Source organism: Colias croceus, chromosome 21, assembly GCF_905220415.1.
Source record: "Colias croceus chromosome 21, ilColCroc2.1".
NCBI lineage: Eukaryota > Metazoa > Arthropoda > Insecta > Lepidoptera > Pieridae > Colias > Colias croceus.
The window spans coordinates 2,963,760-2,981,376 of record NC_059557.1 but is presented as its reverse complement, the minus strand read 5'-3'; the positions used below and the strand labels follow the sequence as shown (position 1 = coordinate 2,981,376).

The following is a 17,617-nucleotide window of genomic DNA, read 5'->3' as shown; positions in this document are numbered from 1 at the left end:
AATAGTAGTCTAATTTAATAAATGAATTTTTCAGTTTGAGTTTATGTTTTTAGCGATCTTTCCTTTATCTGCGCTATATGACCGGGATGTACCTTGTAAGTTTTGATTCACTTGCAAGTTGCAAGTAGAGAGACCGACTCGCACTTGGCCGGTATAACGCGAAATGGCCAATACTCTCTAATATCAATCAGGAACTATAAATATATGGTGTATGTTATGGGAACTATTTTTTTCATGCTCTACTGAATAAACAGAGACGAAGGAAGGATGCTGAAGAATAAAAATCAGTCAAATTGGTGAAATATTTATTAAAAAGTCTAAAAAAGTGAACAACAGAAAACATAAATAGATAATAATTAAATACTAAATACAACTTGGCATCAAATACAATCTAACCTTATACTAGTGAACAGAGATTCCAAGAAAAATTTAAAACAATTATTAATAAATCCATGATATAAGGCACAAATAATAATGTTTTACGCTTAAAATATTTTTTTTAATACAATATAAAATCACGCAAACAAAAACATAATATAAAATGTATCTTTTCTTGAATAACAAATTAAACAGTATAAAATATTGCAGATTTTCTATGAATTATTTGGCTTGAGTTTGTACAGTGATCCTTATTCCTAACATTCCAATAATTCCAATGAACTTAAATTCCTAGTCAATTATGTGTTACCAATTTGTTATTCATATTTCGGACTAGCCCGCGACTCCGTCCGCGCGGATGTCGGTCTTCGCGTGGATGGTTTATTTCTCCATTTTGAGACCTCTGTCAATAATATCTTATTTAAATATCTATTGGACCCAATTCCCAAATACGGCTAGGCCTATAATAATACGCAACGTGTGTTCGCGGTTCTACGGAACAACGTCTATGGATAAAACTGAAAAATTAAGATTAATTTTTTTCTACGTATTTTTCCAGGATAAAAAGTATCCTATTTTACGCCCAGGATAATAAGGTATAATTATACCAAGTTTCATCGAAATCGAACCGCTAGTTTTCACGTGATGCCTTCACATACAGACAGACAGACAGACAGACAGACAGACAAAAATTTTTTTAATCACATATTTGGGTTTGGTATCGATCCAGTAACACCCCCTGGTATTTATTTTTTCAATATTTTCAATGTACAGAATTGACCCTTCTACAGATTTATTATATTATATGTATAGATATTGCTAGTAATTTTATGATTAGGTATATAATTCAAAGTCATTGAACCAATAAAAAAATAAAAAGTTGATGACGACACATTGTTTTTGTATGATTTTATCCTCTATAATTTAAAAATGAATCGCAAAATATGTTGTAAGCGCATAACTTGAGAACGGCTGAACCGATTTCGTTTATTCTTATAATATTCCTTGAAGTACGAGGATGGTTCTTATGGAGAGAAAACGTACCTAAACATGGACCACGGGCGAAGCCGGGGCGGACTGTTAGTTAAATATTAAACTGTTATTTAATTAGGTTTCATAGCATTTTCTCTAACACGTTGTATTTCACTTTTAATAGCGGATATGAGAGGTAACGCCGGGTCGTCGGGGGCTAACTTGCCCTCAGTTGTGATAAGGGCGGGGTGAACTACTGGGGTAGAGGGGTGACGGGGATTCGTGGCCTGGAAACAAATATACATATTTTGAAAATTTTACGAAATTTTTAATCTGCAAAAGTATTGGTTATGTACTTAGTTAGTAATTATGAATTTAATTTTAATTTTGGAATGAAGATATATGTTGCGAAATAAAGTATTGATAATTTTTAGTTAGCAAATTACTGAACTTTTTGAGATTTAAATTAAAAAATGCGCACTAAAAAATTAACCATAGATAATATTGAGTCCGCGTCGCGGTCGGTATTACCTGAAGCGCGGGCGAAGCCGCGGGCGGAAAGCTGGTATGAAATAAATTCCATAAAGCATCTATAACTAGTTTTCCGCCCGCGGTTTCGCTCGCGTTTTCAAAGAAAAATTCGTTCCCGTGGGATTTACCTATCCCATGTGTTAATCCAAGTTACCCTCTATACGTGTGCTAGATTTCATTGTAATCGGTTCAGTAGTGTTTGTGTGAAGGAGTAACAAACACACACACATACATCCTCACAACTTTCGCATTTATAATATTATTCAAGTGAAACTTCTTTATCGGGGTCGGAAAAAAAAGTGTAACATTTTTTCGTTACGCGTGACATTTTTCCGTTACGCGCCATCTTTTTCTTATCCCTACCACGCGTGATTCGACGTAGGTATTTCTGTAAAGTTGCATATAGTAAATTATTTTTTGAAAAATAAAGGTCATAAAGAAGTTTCACTTTTTACGTGTGTACACTAGTACATGCACACATTTTTTTACTAATAGGATAGGTTAGGATACATCAAGTAATTGTACCTGTACCTGCGGTCCCCAGGCAGCACGTCGCTGTGCGGGTCGCGGGGCCGGTAGCGCTGTGCGGGGACGGGGACAGTCCGACATATTGCTGTCGCGACTGTATACCGGATTGTAATGAAAATATTATCATCTATACTAGAGTTTAATGACGAATATATAATACAGTGATAGCGGAAGCGACTTCACTCGTTTATGATTTTATGAATCAAAAGTGAAATAAACAGATGAAAGATATAAACTAAGTATACCTAACACTTGAAGATAGCTGAAAATTATTTAAAATTTTATACACTTTTCACAGGGAATGTCACTACACATATACCTACATAACTACTTAAAAACTATTCATATTAACCTCATTTATTTTTAACCCTAGAACCCTACACTGTATTTGCCTATCCGATTTTCCTACATGGGGTGCTGTGGTACCCCAAAGTAAAAAAATATTGGAAAAATAAATAAATCAGAACTTGTTTTAAGTGTTTTATTATTAATGTAAGATAGGAACATGCGATTACAAATCAGCCTTTAAACTTAAACTAGATAATTAATTTGAGCACTTTTCACATACTTTAATTTGATGCTCCAAACAAATTGGAATTTGGCACTTGTTGCACCTTGTCTTGCTTTTTCGGTCCCTTATTCTAGGACAGAATCCACAGCGTCCTTGTGTATGATGCACCTGAACTGCGCTTTGGTTTGATAGAGGTTTTTTTAGAATACCTGATATGGATTCTTTTATATCCCGCCTCAAAGTTGGCTTTTGTAAACGGTCCTCCAAATGTTTTGTGATTAGACTCAAGGCCAGTTGCTTTAAAAAAGTGCGACGATATTTTATTTGTGGCTTATTGTTTGCAGTTGAACACTTGTATAAGACCCAAGAATTAATACCAGTTGCATTAAGCAACCCATAAAAGAGGCAAAGTGGCCATCGTCTTGTTTTTCTCTGGACGGAATATTTTTTAGCCATCGCGTCAAACACGTCCACACCCCCTTTAGTTTTATTACAATATTGTATTATTTCAGAGAGCTGTACATCATCTGTCTTGTCTGGGGTGTCGTGAAGAGTAGATAACATGATAACTACTTTCTTTTGCTTCGATTTCGGTATTACAATTTTCCTTCACTGGGGTTTAGGAGCACCCCAACAACCACCTACACACGACTACGATGCACAGCGGTCGCCGCAAGACTGACCAATCAGAGGCTAATTAACCGAAGAGAAAATACACCGAAAGCCAAATCTGTGAATTAGAAATTACAAAAATCATAGACTAAACAAAATGCTGTGGGGTGCTCGAGCACCCCGGGTAGGGTTCCAGGGTTAATAATCATATCTTAACATATATGTTACCGGAAATGTATGAAATCAAGGAATTTTATACAATTCCTAGGAAATGTATACAATGAAGAATGTTACTAGGTATGCCAAATCCCTTGAAATTGTGTCTCAGTAAAGCCTGTATGTATACAAATACACTAGTTTTTGTCGTAGTCAAAAATATCAAGTAGTTTTGTTTTTATACGCGTTCAAAGTTTAGAAAAATATCGAGTCCCGCTAATAGTCACGTGACCGCTTGTGACGTCACGTCACAACGCGCCGCGCGGGCCGCGCCCCCGCGCTTAGTATCAAGTCGGCAGCGCTGCACTGAGTAGGTGTAATAGCTTGCGCAGTATTTTTACGTTAATAGGCCAATAATAGTAATTATTATTCGTTTAATATAATAACAGTCATGGTTGATTTATTACACCTTTAGGTTTCAGGTTTACTTGCACTCCCTTACTTTTTTTTTATATTTCTAAACACTGATCATTATTTCCAAAACTAATGTAATGGATCTTCTATTGCTATTTCGTCTTCACAGCTAGCTACAAATGTCTCTTCTGGTTTTTCTACCGCCAAAGTTTCATCTTTATTTAATAGTTTCTCAAAATAGGTATTCTATACGATTACGTTTTTGCACTGATGACCTCTGAGGTTTATCTTCCATTTCCTGTTGACATTTGAATTTGTGTGGAACTCTGTTTTAGTTCTTCCCCCGACCAACTTATATTTAGTATAGTTCTCCATATCATTCTCAACTTAAAACAAGAAAAAATCTTATTAGCCATCTACCTACACCTGGTGCACAGGCGTTCACGCACACATGCGTACGTTTTTGGTTTGGTAATAAGAATTTACGATTTACACGAAATCTATTGATTGGACTAAAAAAATAAAAAAAAAAAATCTAGAATGTTGCAGAATTATTTGCCGTAAAACAGAATGATTGCATGTAGTTTAGTATGGTTTTTAAGCATCAAAAGATTTTTTAGAGATACCTTTGTGTATTTTTCTATCGAGTAAAATAAGTTGTATTGTGTTTTCAACACACTATCTAGCTAGTATATCTCCTGAAGAATATCATATAATATATGTCTGAGATTTTTTACTGCAGTTAATCATCTAAAGTATATAAAGCATTATAAAACTCGCGTTTAGCTCTTCTAGTCCCCTTAACGTCCTTTGGAACTATAAACAACAACTTATCCGGCGAATTGTTAGTTGTATTTTTACATTTAGGAACAACACAATATGATTTACTGGTATTTGGATTGGACATTTTTAAAAGTATTTAATTATAATTTCGACGAAACGGGCGCGCGATCGCTAGCGGACTGAGTGAGCCAGATTGAGCGTGTCGTGGTGTGACGTCACACCGTCACCGGGCGTTTACAACTTGTTTTACTTCTAAATTGGAAACTAATTGACGTATCGAAGTAATTTTTTCACTAGTATTTTTTATTTTTGACAGAGAATATGGAGTGCTAATAATCAAAATTAGTGAACATTCTTCATTCCGATACCATTTAAGAAATGTATAATCTTCCTAGGAATTGTATACAATTCCTATATCGTATTAGGAAATGTGTAAAGTAAATGCTTTCTGTAATAAAACACGTTGTTATTTTTTTTTATTATAGCTCTTATTGATACAATCGGGTAACAGTCATACCGTAAAATTGTAATAATATTATGTTCATAATATTATTATCTTCGATCGTTCGATCTTCGTCGACGTAGCCCCGCTTCGCGGGGCTCCTATTTCTGTGTAGTTTTTTTTTTAACAAACCTAACCTAACCTAACCTAACGGTGACCTAACCTAAACCTAACTTTGAGGGCGAATATCTCGGCTATTTTTGATTTTAGAGAAAAGTTGTTCCTATAAAACATGCTTATATAAGCGTAATCTTTACGATAAAACAATAATAAATAGGTGTTATAATGACACCAACTCCATCAAAAATTTTTTAAGTCCTGCGCCCCCTTTGCTTTAGTCCAACCCTTGCCTGCGACATATCAATATCTTAAATGTTTTACATTTCCGATAGCTATTTAGGAAATGTATAGATTTCCTAGGAAATGTGTATAAAATAATTTATTTCACACATTTCCGTACGATTTTAGGAATTGTATACATTTCCTAGGAATTGTATACAATGACGGATTACATACATTTCCTGTAACATATATAAATCTCGTGTCACAATGTTTGTCCTCAATGGACTCCTAAACCACTTAACCGATTATAATAAAATTCGCACACCATGTGCAGTTCGATCCAACTTGAGAGATAGGATCGGTTTTATCCCGGAAATTCCTCGGGAACGGGAACTATGCGGGTTTTTCTTTGAAAACGCGGGCGAAGCCGCGGGCGGAAAGCTAGTAGTTATATGTAAGTTCTATAAGGTGGGTGTACCATGGAAGGCCACTCTAACAGTTAAACAGATATTGTTCGTTTATTTACTGGATAAATGAAATTAACAAGTGTTTAAGTAATGCTTTGTTTTATTACGTAACATATCATCCACTTTTTTAAGTTTCAGATTTGATCAATATTGATTGAACTTAAGTTTCATAGAACTCTTCCAAATGGCCTTGCTAGAAACAAGGCTCCTTAGAAGGCCATTATAATAAATCAGTCATTTAACAATAAAAGTTAATAAATAGCGATTAAATCTACAATAAAAAGAAGTGGTTTATATGTTACGTAATAAAACAAAGTAGGTATTACTTGAATATTTGTTAGTTGTATTTTACTTGTATTTCATTTTTCCAGTAAATAAACGAATAATAACTATTTATTTGTTGGAGTGGCCTTCTATGGTACACCCATCTTATTTTAACGCCGCCGATTTCCGATAAGCGAGGGACCGTACTGCCAAAATAGTGGCGCGAGCGATTCGCCGCCGCGTTTGTGATTTCTACTTCGATGGGTGTTTGTGTAAATAGAAGGAATTTGTCATCATATAGCAATAACTACGAAATTTTAATAATTGGCCTTCGAAGGAGCATGGCCTTCCATGGTTCACCCACCTTACTTTATATTTTAATAGCATAAATATATGAAAATCTCACCCAACCCCAGCAGATCTACCACGAACAGTGTCTCTATGTGCGGGCGACGCCGGGAGACGCACGTTGTCGTTGCGGGCTTGCGCCATTGCCTCTAAAATAGAAAATATTAAAAAGCTTATCCTAAAACAAATTAAAAATATATTAATTATGTAAAATTCAACACTATCTCGTATTACAAATCTAGTTTAAAAAATGAAGGAGGATAAAAGAGGAGGATAAAAACTGAATTTCATTCTCAATTTTTAGTTCGGAATCTTAATAAATTGTACCTACACAAAAGCCACAAAACTTTTTTTTATCTAATAATAATCATTTTAACTACCATCAATATACGACATTTCATTCTACCTAGTGTCCTATGTCATTTACACTTAGAAATTATCAATCTTTCAAACTTCTTTTCAACAACTCTTATTCCACCACCCATATTTATAATATAACTCACCATTCCCCTTATCCTCCCTCTCCACCGTATACGTATCATTGCTGGGAGTCGAACCCGCACTCCCGAAGAGAGTAAACGCATCATCCATCAGCTCGTTGAACCGCTGTCTCATGCGACCTGGCTCTTGGGACTTTGGAGTTGAAGGCTTGGACGCTAGGGGAAAGGTATAAGTGTAAGTATAGTTTAGGTATAGATAAGTATAAGTATAGATTAAAGTGTAAGTTTAGTTGTAAGTGTAAGTATAGATTTTGGTGTTAGAATCCTACTAATATTATAAATGCGAAAGTTTGTATGGATGTATGGATGTTTGTTACTCTTTCACGTAAAAACTACTGAACCGATTACAATTAAATTTAGCACACATATAGAGGGTAACTTGGATTAACACATAGGATAGTTTTTATCCCGGAAATCCCACGGGAACGGGAACTATGCGTATGCGGGTTTTCCTTTGCAAACGCGGGCGAAGCCGCGGGCGGAAATCTATCCTACTATCCTACTTATATTATAAATGCGAAAGTTTGTATGGATGTATGGATGTTTGTTACTCTTTCACGTTAAAAACTACTGAACCGATTACAATGAAAGTTAGCACACATATAGAGGGTAACTTGGATTAACACATAGGATAGATTTATCCCGGAAATCTCACGGGAACGGGAACTATGCGGGTTTTCCTTTGCAAACGCGGGCGAAGCCGCAGGCGGAAATCTAGTAAATTAATAAATATTTCGGGTCAATTTTCACACACGGCACGATCTGATCCCATACTAAGCTTTCGCTTGTGTTATGGAAACCAGATAGCTGATAAACATACATAACATATACTTTTAAATAAATACTTATATAAATAATTAACACCCAGACACAGAGCAAACATCTATGTTCATCACACAAATATTTGCCACGGGTGGGGATCGAACCCACGACCTCTGGCTTGGAAGACAGGGCCACTAACAACCAAGCCAACTGGCCAGTCAATTTAAGTGTATGTTTAGGTGTAAATACAGGTGTAAGTGTAAGTTTGAGTCTATGTCTAGGTGTAAGTGTGCCTAGGTATTGGTGATGGAACATAATAAATGAATAAATCGCTTACATTGCATTGTAAAACACTGAAATTATACGTTAATATTATAGTAGGTTAGGTAAAAGAATAAGTATAGGTTAGGTGTAACTGTAAGTATAGGTTTAAGAATAAGTGTAGGTACAGAAAGTAAGTAATAAGCTTTAACAATATAAGTAAGTGAAAATGTTTTTTTTAAATTTATGTATACCTACGTGAACGTATCGAATAATATCATGAAGTCTTTAGAGATCTATTAAAAGTTAAAACCAAAAATCTCACCATCCTTAATCCTCTGGCAATGCAAATCCCACACTAAAGGTCCGATAACACCAGGGTCCTTATCAATACTGCCCAATCTCACCAGCTGTGAGGGCATTTGCCTCCGGGGCACTGTGTCCTGCCCCTGCCTTGCCCTGGGGCTGGATATTGGGGAATCTACGTCCAAGTGACGAACGGATACCGGTTCGAGAATACGGGATAATGGTTCTACTGTGTTGCCCCTGGAATTTTGTTTATAAATAATTATTTTTAATTGGGAAGAGGAAATACGAACATGATATATTATATTAACGACCATACACAAGAATCAGATTTTACTTTTATTTCTGTTCAGCTAACGTAAAAAATGCATACAAATTAAAAAAAAATATTAATTTGTTGAGGTCTTACAAATTTTTTAATCCTAATCTAAAAAAAATGCCTTAACCCATTGAGCCCCCAACGCAGCGGCCCGATCGGACCACGACACAATAGATTTTCTATTGTGTCTGTGATTCCGGGGGCTGAGTTATTAAAGATTTAAAAATATTTATCATTATATACCTATTAGGTATCTATTGACAACAACAACAACAACAACAGTGTAGGTACTCACGAAGAAAAATGTCACTTATTATATGAAGTTATAATAAATAAGGATAAGTTAGTCAAGAATAAAAAATACAAACCTTGGAAAAGCAGAAATAGATGGCATAGAGAGATATGACGTGGGAGTGTGTCCGCTGTCTGAGCTCTCCACACCCGCCGCTTCTAGTAAACTGTCTGTTGTTCCCACTAAAATGGTTAATTTGTTTAAAAAATGGTTTAAGTTAAAAAAATTAAGAAATGGTTTCTAGGTTTGTTACATGTTCAAGTCAAAAATTGGGATCAAATTTTATCTATAAGTACCTAGATAAAAAAAAGTACTATTATTATTATTTTTATTTTTTTTTCTCTGTTCTCGTCCCGCCTTTTTAGTGACCTCTTTGCTTGTTACCTTTTACCGTGGTTGCCTGGTAGAGATCACTACTTAGTGATAAGGCCGCCAAGTTAATTGTACTCTGTTTTTAGTTGTAATTAATACTAAGGTTTCCTATTTGTACAATTAATTAAGTGTAAATAAATAAATAAAATTTCATCCCAATTTTTTTTTTACCTACCAGTAGGTAGGTATAAAGTTATGATTTTTTTGGTTTATTTGTTACTAGGTTTCCGCCCGCGGCTTCGCCCGCGCAGTCAAAGAAAAACCCGCATAGTTCTCGTTCCCGTGGGATTTCCGGGATTGCGTCATTTTCCCGGGATATAAAGTAGCCTATGTCCTTTCTCGGGTATCAAAATATCTCCATACCAAATTTCATGAAAATTGGTTCAGTAGTTTAAGCGTGATTGAGTAACAGACAGACAGACAGAGTTACTTTCGCATTTATAATATTAGTATGGATAATAAAATATTACCCATATAATTATATATTCTATTTTTTATCTCGGGACAATCGGATAGTAACTATTAGGTTAATTAGTGATCAAACACATTCAACAATTAAAAAAATTGAAAAATACAGCCATAATATTTGCCGAAAATTTACAATATAGGATATTATATGAAAACATTTTAATTTAGTAAAAATTACAAAAAAGTCAAACCTCGTTTTTTCTGAGGCATTCTAAGCGCATGTGGTTTTTTCTGTCGTCTTCGCAGAGCCACCGCCACCTCCGATACACCTGACGATGTTGTGGATGAACTGAAAGTGATGGAATCTATTTTACGATAGTTTCATCTATTTATGTATGTTTGATGTATATTTTATGTGATTTAAAAAAATTTTGGAAGCAATTAACGTTGTTTTTTATTTTTTTAAAGATTAATCAAAACTCAAAAAGCTATTATTATAGTAGAAACTGAAGTAATACGGAATTCTTATCTTTAACTTTTTTTGCTTCAAAGTCCGATAGGGAGTAACATTTTCACAATGTGTAAATTACTATGGAATAAAAAAATATACAACAAAGTACATAAATTAGACGTCCGTAAAAGCTTTTAACAGTTTAATTTTCCAAAAAATAGCCAGAGGAACATACCCAGAAGTACTGTCCTTCCTATAAATGGGCAGTAAGGCACTGCTCGGTCTTGTTCTACTCGGAGATACCACGCTTATTAATTGCTAAACATAAAAAATGGATTTTCATTATAAAACCTTTTGATATAATTATTTATGAAATAAAAAAAAATATTGAAATCTACCGCGTGCCCACAGCCATTCTCCCCACTCAAATTCTCCCAACTCCAATCCTCCCCACAGCTATCCTCCCAACTCCCATTCTCACTAAAGCCATCCTCCCCACAGTCATCCTCCCCACTTCCATCCTCCCCACAGCCATCCTTCCCACAGTCATCCTCCCCACTTCCATCCTCCCCACAGCCATCTTTCCCACAGCCATCCTCCCCACAGTCATCCTCCCCACTCCCATCCTCCCCACCGCCATCCTCCCCACAGTCATCCTCCCCACAGTCATCCTCCCCGCAAGGAATCGGGTATAATTATGTAATTTTGAAAAATAATATACATAATATACTTTGCCCTGAGACGAAGTAAGTACTTTAATAAAATTTGTAAAAAAATATTATAATAAAATTATAAAACCCTTTTATATGACTATGATAAATGCAAATAACATACTGAATTTACCTTTGAATTCTTATCTTCTCGTTCTTGCTTACTCTGTTCTAACTCTCGCATCAACTCGTTTCTATACGCTCGAAGGGATGCTGCGGATTTCAGAGATTTTTTCCTGAAATTTGTAAATACATTAGAATATGAAAAAACCATAACCGTTACATTTAACATTACATTAACTCATGTTTGTTTAGCAATTATCACTTAACCAAAAAAAATAAGTAAGTAAAGTACTAAAGTACCCACAGAAAAGTACCTCATATACTCATATTCTTTTTTGCTCTGTCGAAAAAAAAATAAGTCTCACATTTGGCAAAAAAATTTAGGTAAATCTCGTTTATCTTTTCTGTCACAATCCGAAAATTATGGCAACTTTTTAGAGCAAGGCACAGTAGCACGAAAAGTATCACCAATAGGAGTAGCGTAATGGTGGAGCCCAATACCAGAGCCCACAGTTCATTTTCATGCACTCCAGCTGGTGCTGCTTCTCCTTCTAGTCCTTTACCTGCTTTAGGAATGTCTTCCTTATTCTTACCTATGTGCTAGACATAGTAGCACGAACAGTATCACCAGGAGCAGTAGCGCAATGGTAGAGCCCACTATCAGAGCCCACAGTTCGGTGCCGTGCACTCCAGCTGGTGCTGCTTCTCCTTCTAGTCCTTTATCTGCTTTAGGAATGTCTTCCTTATTCTTACCTATGTGCTAGACATAGTAGCACGAACAGTATCACCAGGAGCAGTAGCGCAATGGTGGAGCCCACTATCAGAGCCCACAGTTCGGTGCCGTGCACTCCAGCTGGTGCTGCTTCTCCTTCTAGTCCTTCAGCCGCTTTGAGATACGCTGCTGGCAAGTTTTAGCACTTTCAGATGGCATATTGGGAACTCAGAATATGATTATTAATATTTGTTTTTAAATTATTTATTATTTTTCCCCAAAAATGTTGCTGGTATTTCGAAACCTATATTGAATGTTAGAAGCTATTAGTAAACATATACATATTACTTATTAGTTCACGCCTCACGGTGCGTAAATAATATGATCTGATAAGACGACCAAAATCAGAGAGAGAAAATTGATAATTACGATTTCTGAATTGTTTAGGGCAAGATTTTCCGGATTAGGATTACACATTTTTGTTTCGTGCATTACACATTTTTGTTTAGCTATATCTAATTTCACTACTTAACACGTTCACTGCGGCACCTAAAATGCCAAACTTACCGTTGTTGCGGCATGTCTTCCATACTTCACATCGGCAAGTTCACCACTGTGCCTCATGAGCCATTTTTATCACATCGCACCTACTGACTTTGAAGGTTAATAATTTCATGAAATTTCAAGATATTTCGAAAAAAATTTTTTCGGATAATAGTATATATAGTCTTGTATATACCGCATAAATAGGTAGCTTTTAGTTTGACCCAATAGTTTAAAAGATATGAGGGAAAATGTAAACCCCTGATTTTGTGAAAAAATATTTGCCATCCCGCACTGCGTTGATACGGCATGTTTACAGTAATAGCGATGGGAAACACTGTAAAATAAAACATCGATATCGATATAAATCAATTTTGTATATTTCAGTCTGTTTGTTAACAGATAACGAGATCGTCGATACAAAAAAAAACACATATAAAACAAAGTACTTGATAGAGTACTATCAGGAAATTGTTCAGTAACTTTTGTTTTAATGTTTTATATTATTTTCACAACTGTCATCACATTTTTGCATTTATGCTACGAAATAAAAGAAAGTAAAAAAAAACTAAAGCCTCTAAGGGTCATTTAAAAATTTGATAACGACGCGTGCGGTCCTGGTACATCACTATGCGAGACTGACACGCGGCGCGCTCGCAGTACAGTGCGGCATGAGGTGCTTGTCCATGGCAAAATATTTGACATGCCGCACACAAAAGAAACGGTTTATTTTCTATGCGTGTGTCCAATATTTTGCCATACGATTTTTAAACGAAATTGAGTCCTACTTCAAACAGTGACCACAAAAATATATTTGTCTCTTTTCTAGTCATTGATTAACATATAAAAAACCTCGCCGCACCACGGTGAAATCTGCGATTTTGGGCGCCGCACTGTGGTGTAGTCGCTGATGGCCCGATACTGGACATGCCGCAGTGAACGTGTTAATAAAATTAAAACAGAAAAAGAACATAATATTTGACTAATACAATCATTCAATCATCAATTCCCAATCTTTTGTACCCTTAACCTTACTCCTTTACACCTCCTTACCCAATACATCTATATTCCTCCCCGCATACTCACGCTCAGCCTTAGTAGTAACAACCGCGCCCAGTTCCTTGGCAACTTCAGCATCCCTCACCAGACGCATGTCTCTCGCAGCCACCGCAGCTGGTACAGCTCTCCCCCCAACCAGAACTACGTATACTATTTGGACACTACCTGTTTCTGCTGACTGGAATTGAAGAAATTAGTGCTATAAAATGTAATGTCTCTAATTCGTAAGGATCTAAAGAACTTATAGATCTACGAAAAGGAAAAAGTGGTTCAAGAAAGAGTGGCTCATATCAAACGACTTTTGTTATTTCTACAGGTACATCTTACCTGGTTAAAAATTAACGATACTCTTAATTTTATTTACAGACATATTGATTTAGGACTTACTTCTGATATATTTTGGATGTGCACTTGCACTGGTGGCTGCTGTTCAGGTTTGATAATTTCACGCTTATACAGCAACGTGCCATTATTATCCTCTTCTAGAGGCAAATCAATCATATCTTCTTTCATCATATCAAACTCTTCCCCTATGTTGATTTCTCTTTTCTTTAAGACTATAGTTGGGGTTACTAATACCCAAGATTCTTTATCAGCTAGTGAAGTTGGTTCAATATCATCTATAAATGAGGTATCTATGCTATTTGCTAAATACATTTCACCATTTAGAGCACTTGATTCTGGAACTTTCACAAATGTTGCTAAAGTAGAGGTAATAGTTTTTGTTGGAGTTATATCACCGACATTTACTATAGAACTTTCTATTTCTGAATATTTGAGCGGAGTATCAGAACTAATGGGATTTATTTGACTATCCTTATTCACCACAAACGAATGTACATCATGTTTCTTTCTTGGTGGTGATGCATCTAATGATTTAATGATTCCTAGGTGTCTTTCTTGCTGTCTGTAAGAATAATGTTTGCTGTAAAACATTTTTGACAATGATTCATATTTTCAGACATTTAAATAAATTAACTAGGATTTAAATCGAATCTGAAAATACAAGACTTTTATTAATATTATAATCAAATTTACCTCAAAAATGCCTTCTGATAGAGTCTGGCAAGCCGTAATTGCAAGCTATCGGGAGTAGCCCCTTGTATAACAGTGAGGAGCCAATATCGCCTGTCCTCTGGCACGTCTGGCTCCAGGCTGCCGGGAGACGAGTCGCAGTTGTGCACGCACTCACCCGAGCTGTCTGTCACCGCCTGAACCGACACTCTGTCGTTAACGGAATGCTTTTATCCACATACGGAGTAACATGGTTTATTGAATTTAATAATAAAATTATGACTTTTTAATATTTCCTTTGTCTTGGTTATTTTCTCTGTCTCATTGCTCTACGAGAGCAAAAAACATGACTACAACAACAGATAGGCCGGATTCAGGATAACTATTTTTAACATAACATGATCGTTTTTTGCATAAAATGTAATATAATTTTATTGAGGCATAAGGAACCAATATAAATATTAATTATTATAACAAATATCTGTTAAAAGCTCACCTGAGGAGGATACGAGTCCAAGTATACAGTAGCAAGCACCGTGGTGGTGTGTACCACTGGTGTGCTAGGTTCAGGCAGTGGTTCTGACAGGTCTGGCGGTGGTGGTCCATCACCAGACCCTGTCCAGAAGAAATCTTCGAGGCGAGGCGTCTGTGTGTGCTGGTCGGGGGATACCAGGTGCACTAAAATTTTGTTAAATGTGAGAACAAAATGTAAGATGTATTTTGATAAGATGTTATGACTTATGTAGATAATCTAATTACTTCGAAGGAACTATGAGGGGAAAAAATGAAATCTGCATAATATATTCAAATAATAAAGAATACAAATACATTTTCTCAATTCTCATAATAAATTATGCAAATTATATTCAGTACCTAGGTATTTAAAACGACAATCTATATAGTTGGTAAACATTTCCTACAGTTCGAGATCTATCGATAGATGCCTAAAGTTTTAACATAAAATTTAACGTCTTGTACGACAGTTCGACAAACATACGGGTGCATCGCGTGATCTCCCAAATCACGTTCGGTTATTGGCCTGTAACTTGGGATACTTGCGTGTGGAATAAGGGAATATTGGAATATTTATTGCCTTAGTTTATGTCAAGCTATTTAAAAGAGATTAAAAGTTAAAAGAAAATGTACCTAAGTATAATTTTACATAACTAACTGGCACCCGCGGCTGCCACTGCCTATTTTCTGATAAAGACTAAAATCTAACTTCGTACAAATTTCATACAGATCCGATTAGATCCGATCTTTCAAGTTTACAATATTTATAGGAAGTATAAGCGTAAGTAGTAGAGTTACTACGTAGTTGTATTTAGGCATCTTGTACGAGGGTCGAGACAACACATATATGTTATTCATTGATTAAAAATAAAAAAATAATATTCACTGTCGTATAAAAATCGAACTGATCGCTCTTATGACTCGAAGTAGGCTCGTATAGCCTTGAAGCCCACACAACCACTTATTACTAGATCACCCTATAAACATTTTTAAAATCGCTGTAAGCCTATAACTTGTTACATGAAGACACAAACGGAACCACCCCGTACCATTCTCAGGCTTCGCTGGAATATGTACGCATTTCCTTTTCAACCTATTTATAACTTGCATGAAAATTAAAGAAAATGAAAAGTTACATTATTACTCTTATTACCTATGGAAAGGGAAGCAGTTTATATTAATAAAACTAGACCAATCTACACTAATATTATAAAGAGGAAATCTTTGTTTGTTTGATTGTAATGAATAGGCTCATAAACTACTTGACCGATTTTAATAATTCTTTCACCATTCGAAAGCTACATTATCCACGAGTAATATAGGCTAGGTTTTATCCCGGAAATCCCACAGGAACGGGAACTATGCGGGTTTTTCTTTGAAAACGCGGGCGAAGCCGCAGGCGGAAAGCTAGTTCTATAATATAATGTTTCTCATCAAAGTCATCAATATTCTCATCACAACACGTTGTTGCGAACTTGAAATTAAAAAAAATAGGCCATAACTACAGCCCTTGAATTTTTTTGTTTCCTTTCTAAAATACTTTTTTTATACAATAATTACTGTCTGATTTTAATACATGAATGCTAAACGTTACTTCTTATTCAATTGGAATATCTTATTTCTTCTTCTTAGTCATTTCGAGTGTAAATAATAACGATTAATAACTTTCCGTCTGACCTACAGTCCCAACAGACAAATCCTTTAAAAATAGGGCCATCACATCCTGTTTATAACCGAGTTATATGTAAATATCCATAAAAGTACTAGGTATAATTCGATAGTTATATGTGACCGCTGCCCTTTTGTCGTTCAGCGGAAGGATGACAACGCATCGGCGCGCGCGCAACCAACCGTGGTCACTAGACGCATTGAAAATCGAAATTGAATACGTAATTATATGTTCCTAATTTGAATTGGGTTGGTTTTCTAGTATTTTCGTATATTTTCTTGTAGTGTAAAATTAGGCTATAATGCACAGAGTAAGTAATGTACCAAAAAAAAAACGGTAATATTATTATGCTATTACCTACTATGTATAGAAAAGGAAAAATATATATACCTAAGCATTTTTTATGATTCCAATAAAAAAATCGGACTACATCAATTCTATTTTTAAAATATTAGCTAACTAGGTAGGTACTTAAGTACTTTTATAAGATTAGAAAAATAATTGTACTTACTTTGATCTTCATTATTAAAACCATGGGTGAGTAGAGACCAAACACAAGTAATAAATATGCTTAAAAGTAAATAATTAACTACAAACATATCGTCGAATAGAAGCGTGTATCAAAGTAAAATAGATCCATTATTTAAAATCGGAGACATTGTAAAGTTCAATCACAATATTCATATATTTTCTCAAATTATCACCATTTAAATTAATTTCATTTATAATATTAAATTATTAAAAATATCACAATTTTGCCTCAGACAATAATCTATAACGTTATCGTTCAACCACACAGTGGATTTGTAGTGTACCTTTTATTGAATTGTTTTTGTGTTGCTAAGCAACATATTTAAAATACCCGCGCAAACACGGGCTTTCATTCACCAATCACAACTCCGAATGCTTCCACAG

At 35.4% G+C, this 17,617-nt stretch overlaps 1 protein-coding gene across 1 annotated transcript; it reads right to left on the bottom strand.

The window, feature by feature from the left end:
• Positions 1–1,387: 1,387 nt before the first annotated feature.
• On the bottom strand, positions 1,388–17,372 carry LOC123701297. The gene is made up of 15 exons (XM_045648720.1): positions 17,214–17,372; positions 15,017–15,198; positions 14,545–14,717; positions 13,894–14,413; positions 13,534–13,684; positions 11,946–12,093; positions 11,263–11,365; positions 10,655–10,737; positions 10,220–10,317; positions 9,265–9,370; positions 8,597–8,817; positions 7,252–7,404; positions 6,807–6,897; positions 2,413–2,503; positions 1,388–1,637 (listed from the first exon to the last, which is right to left on the bottom strand). The coding sequence occupies exons 1-15, from the start codon at positions 17,299–17,301 to the stop codon at positions 1,482–1,484; spliced, it is 2,364 nt and encodes a 787-aa protein (XP_045504676.1). The 5' UTR covers positions 17,302–17,372; the 3' UTR covers positions 1,388–1,481.
• Between the last annotated feature and the right edge of the window lie 245 nt (positions 17,373–17,617).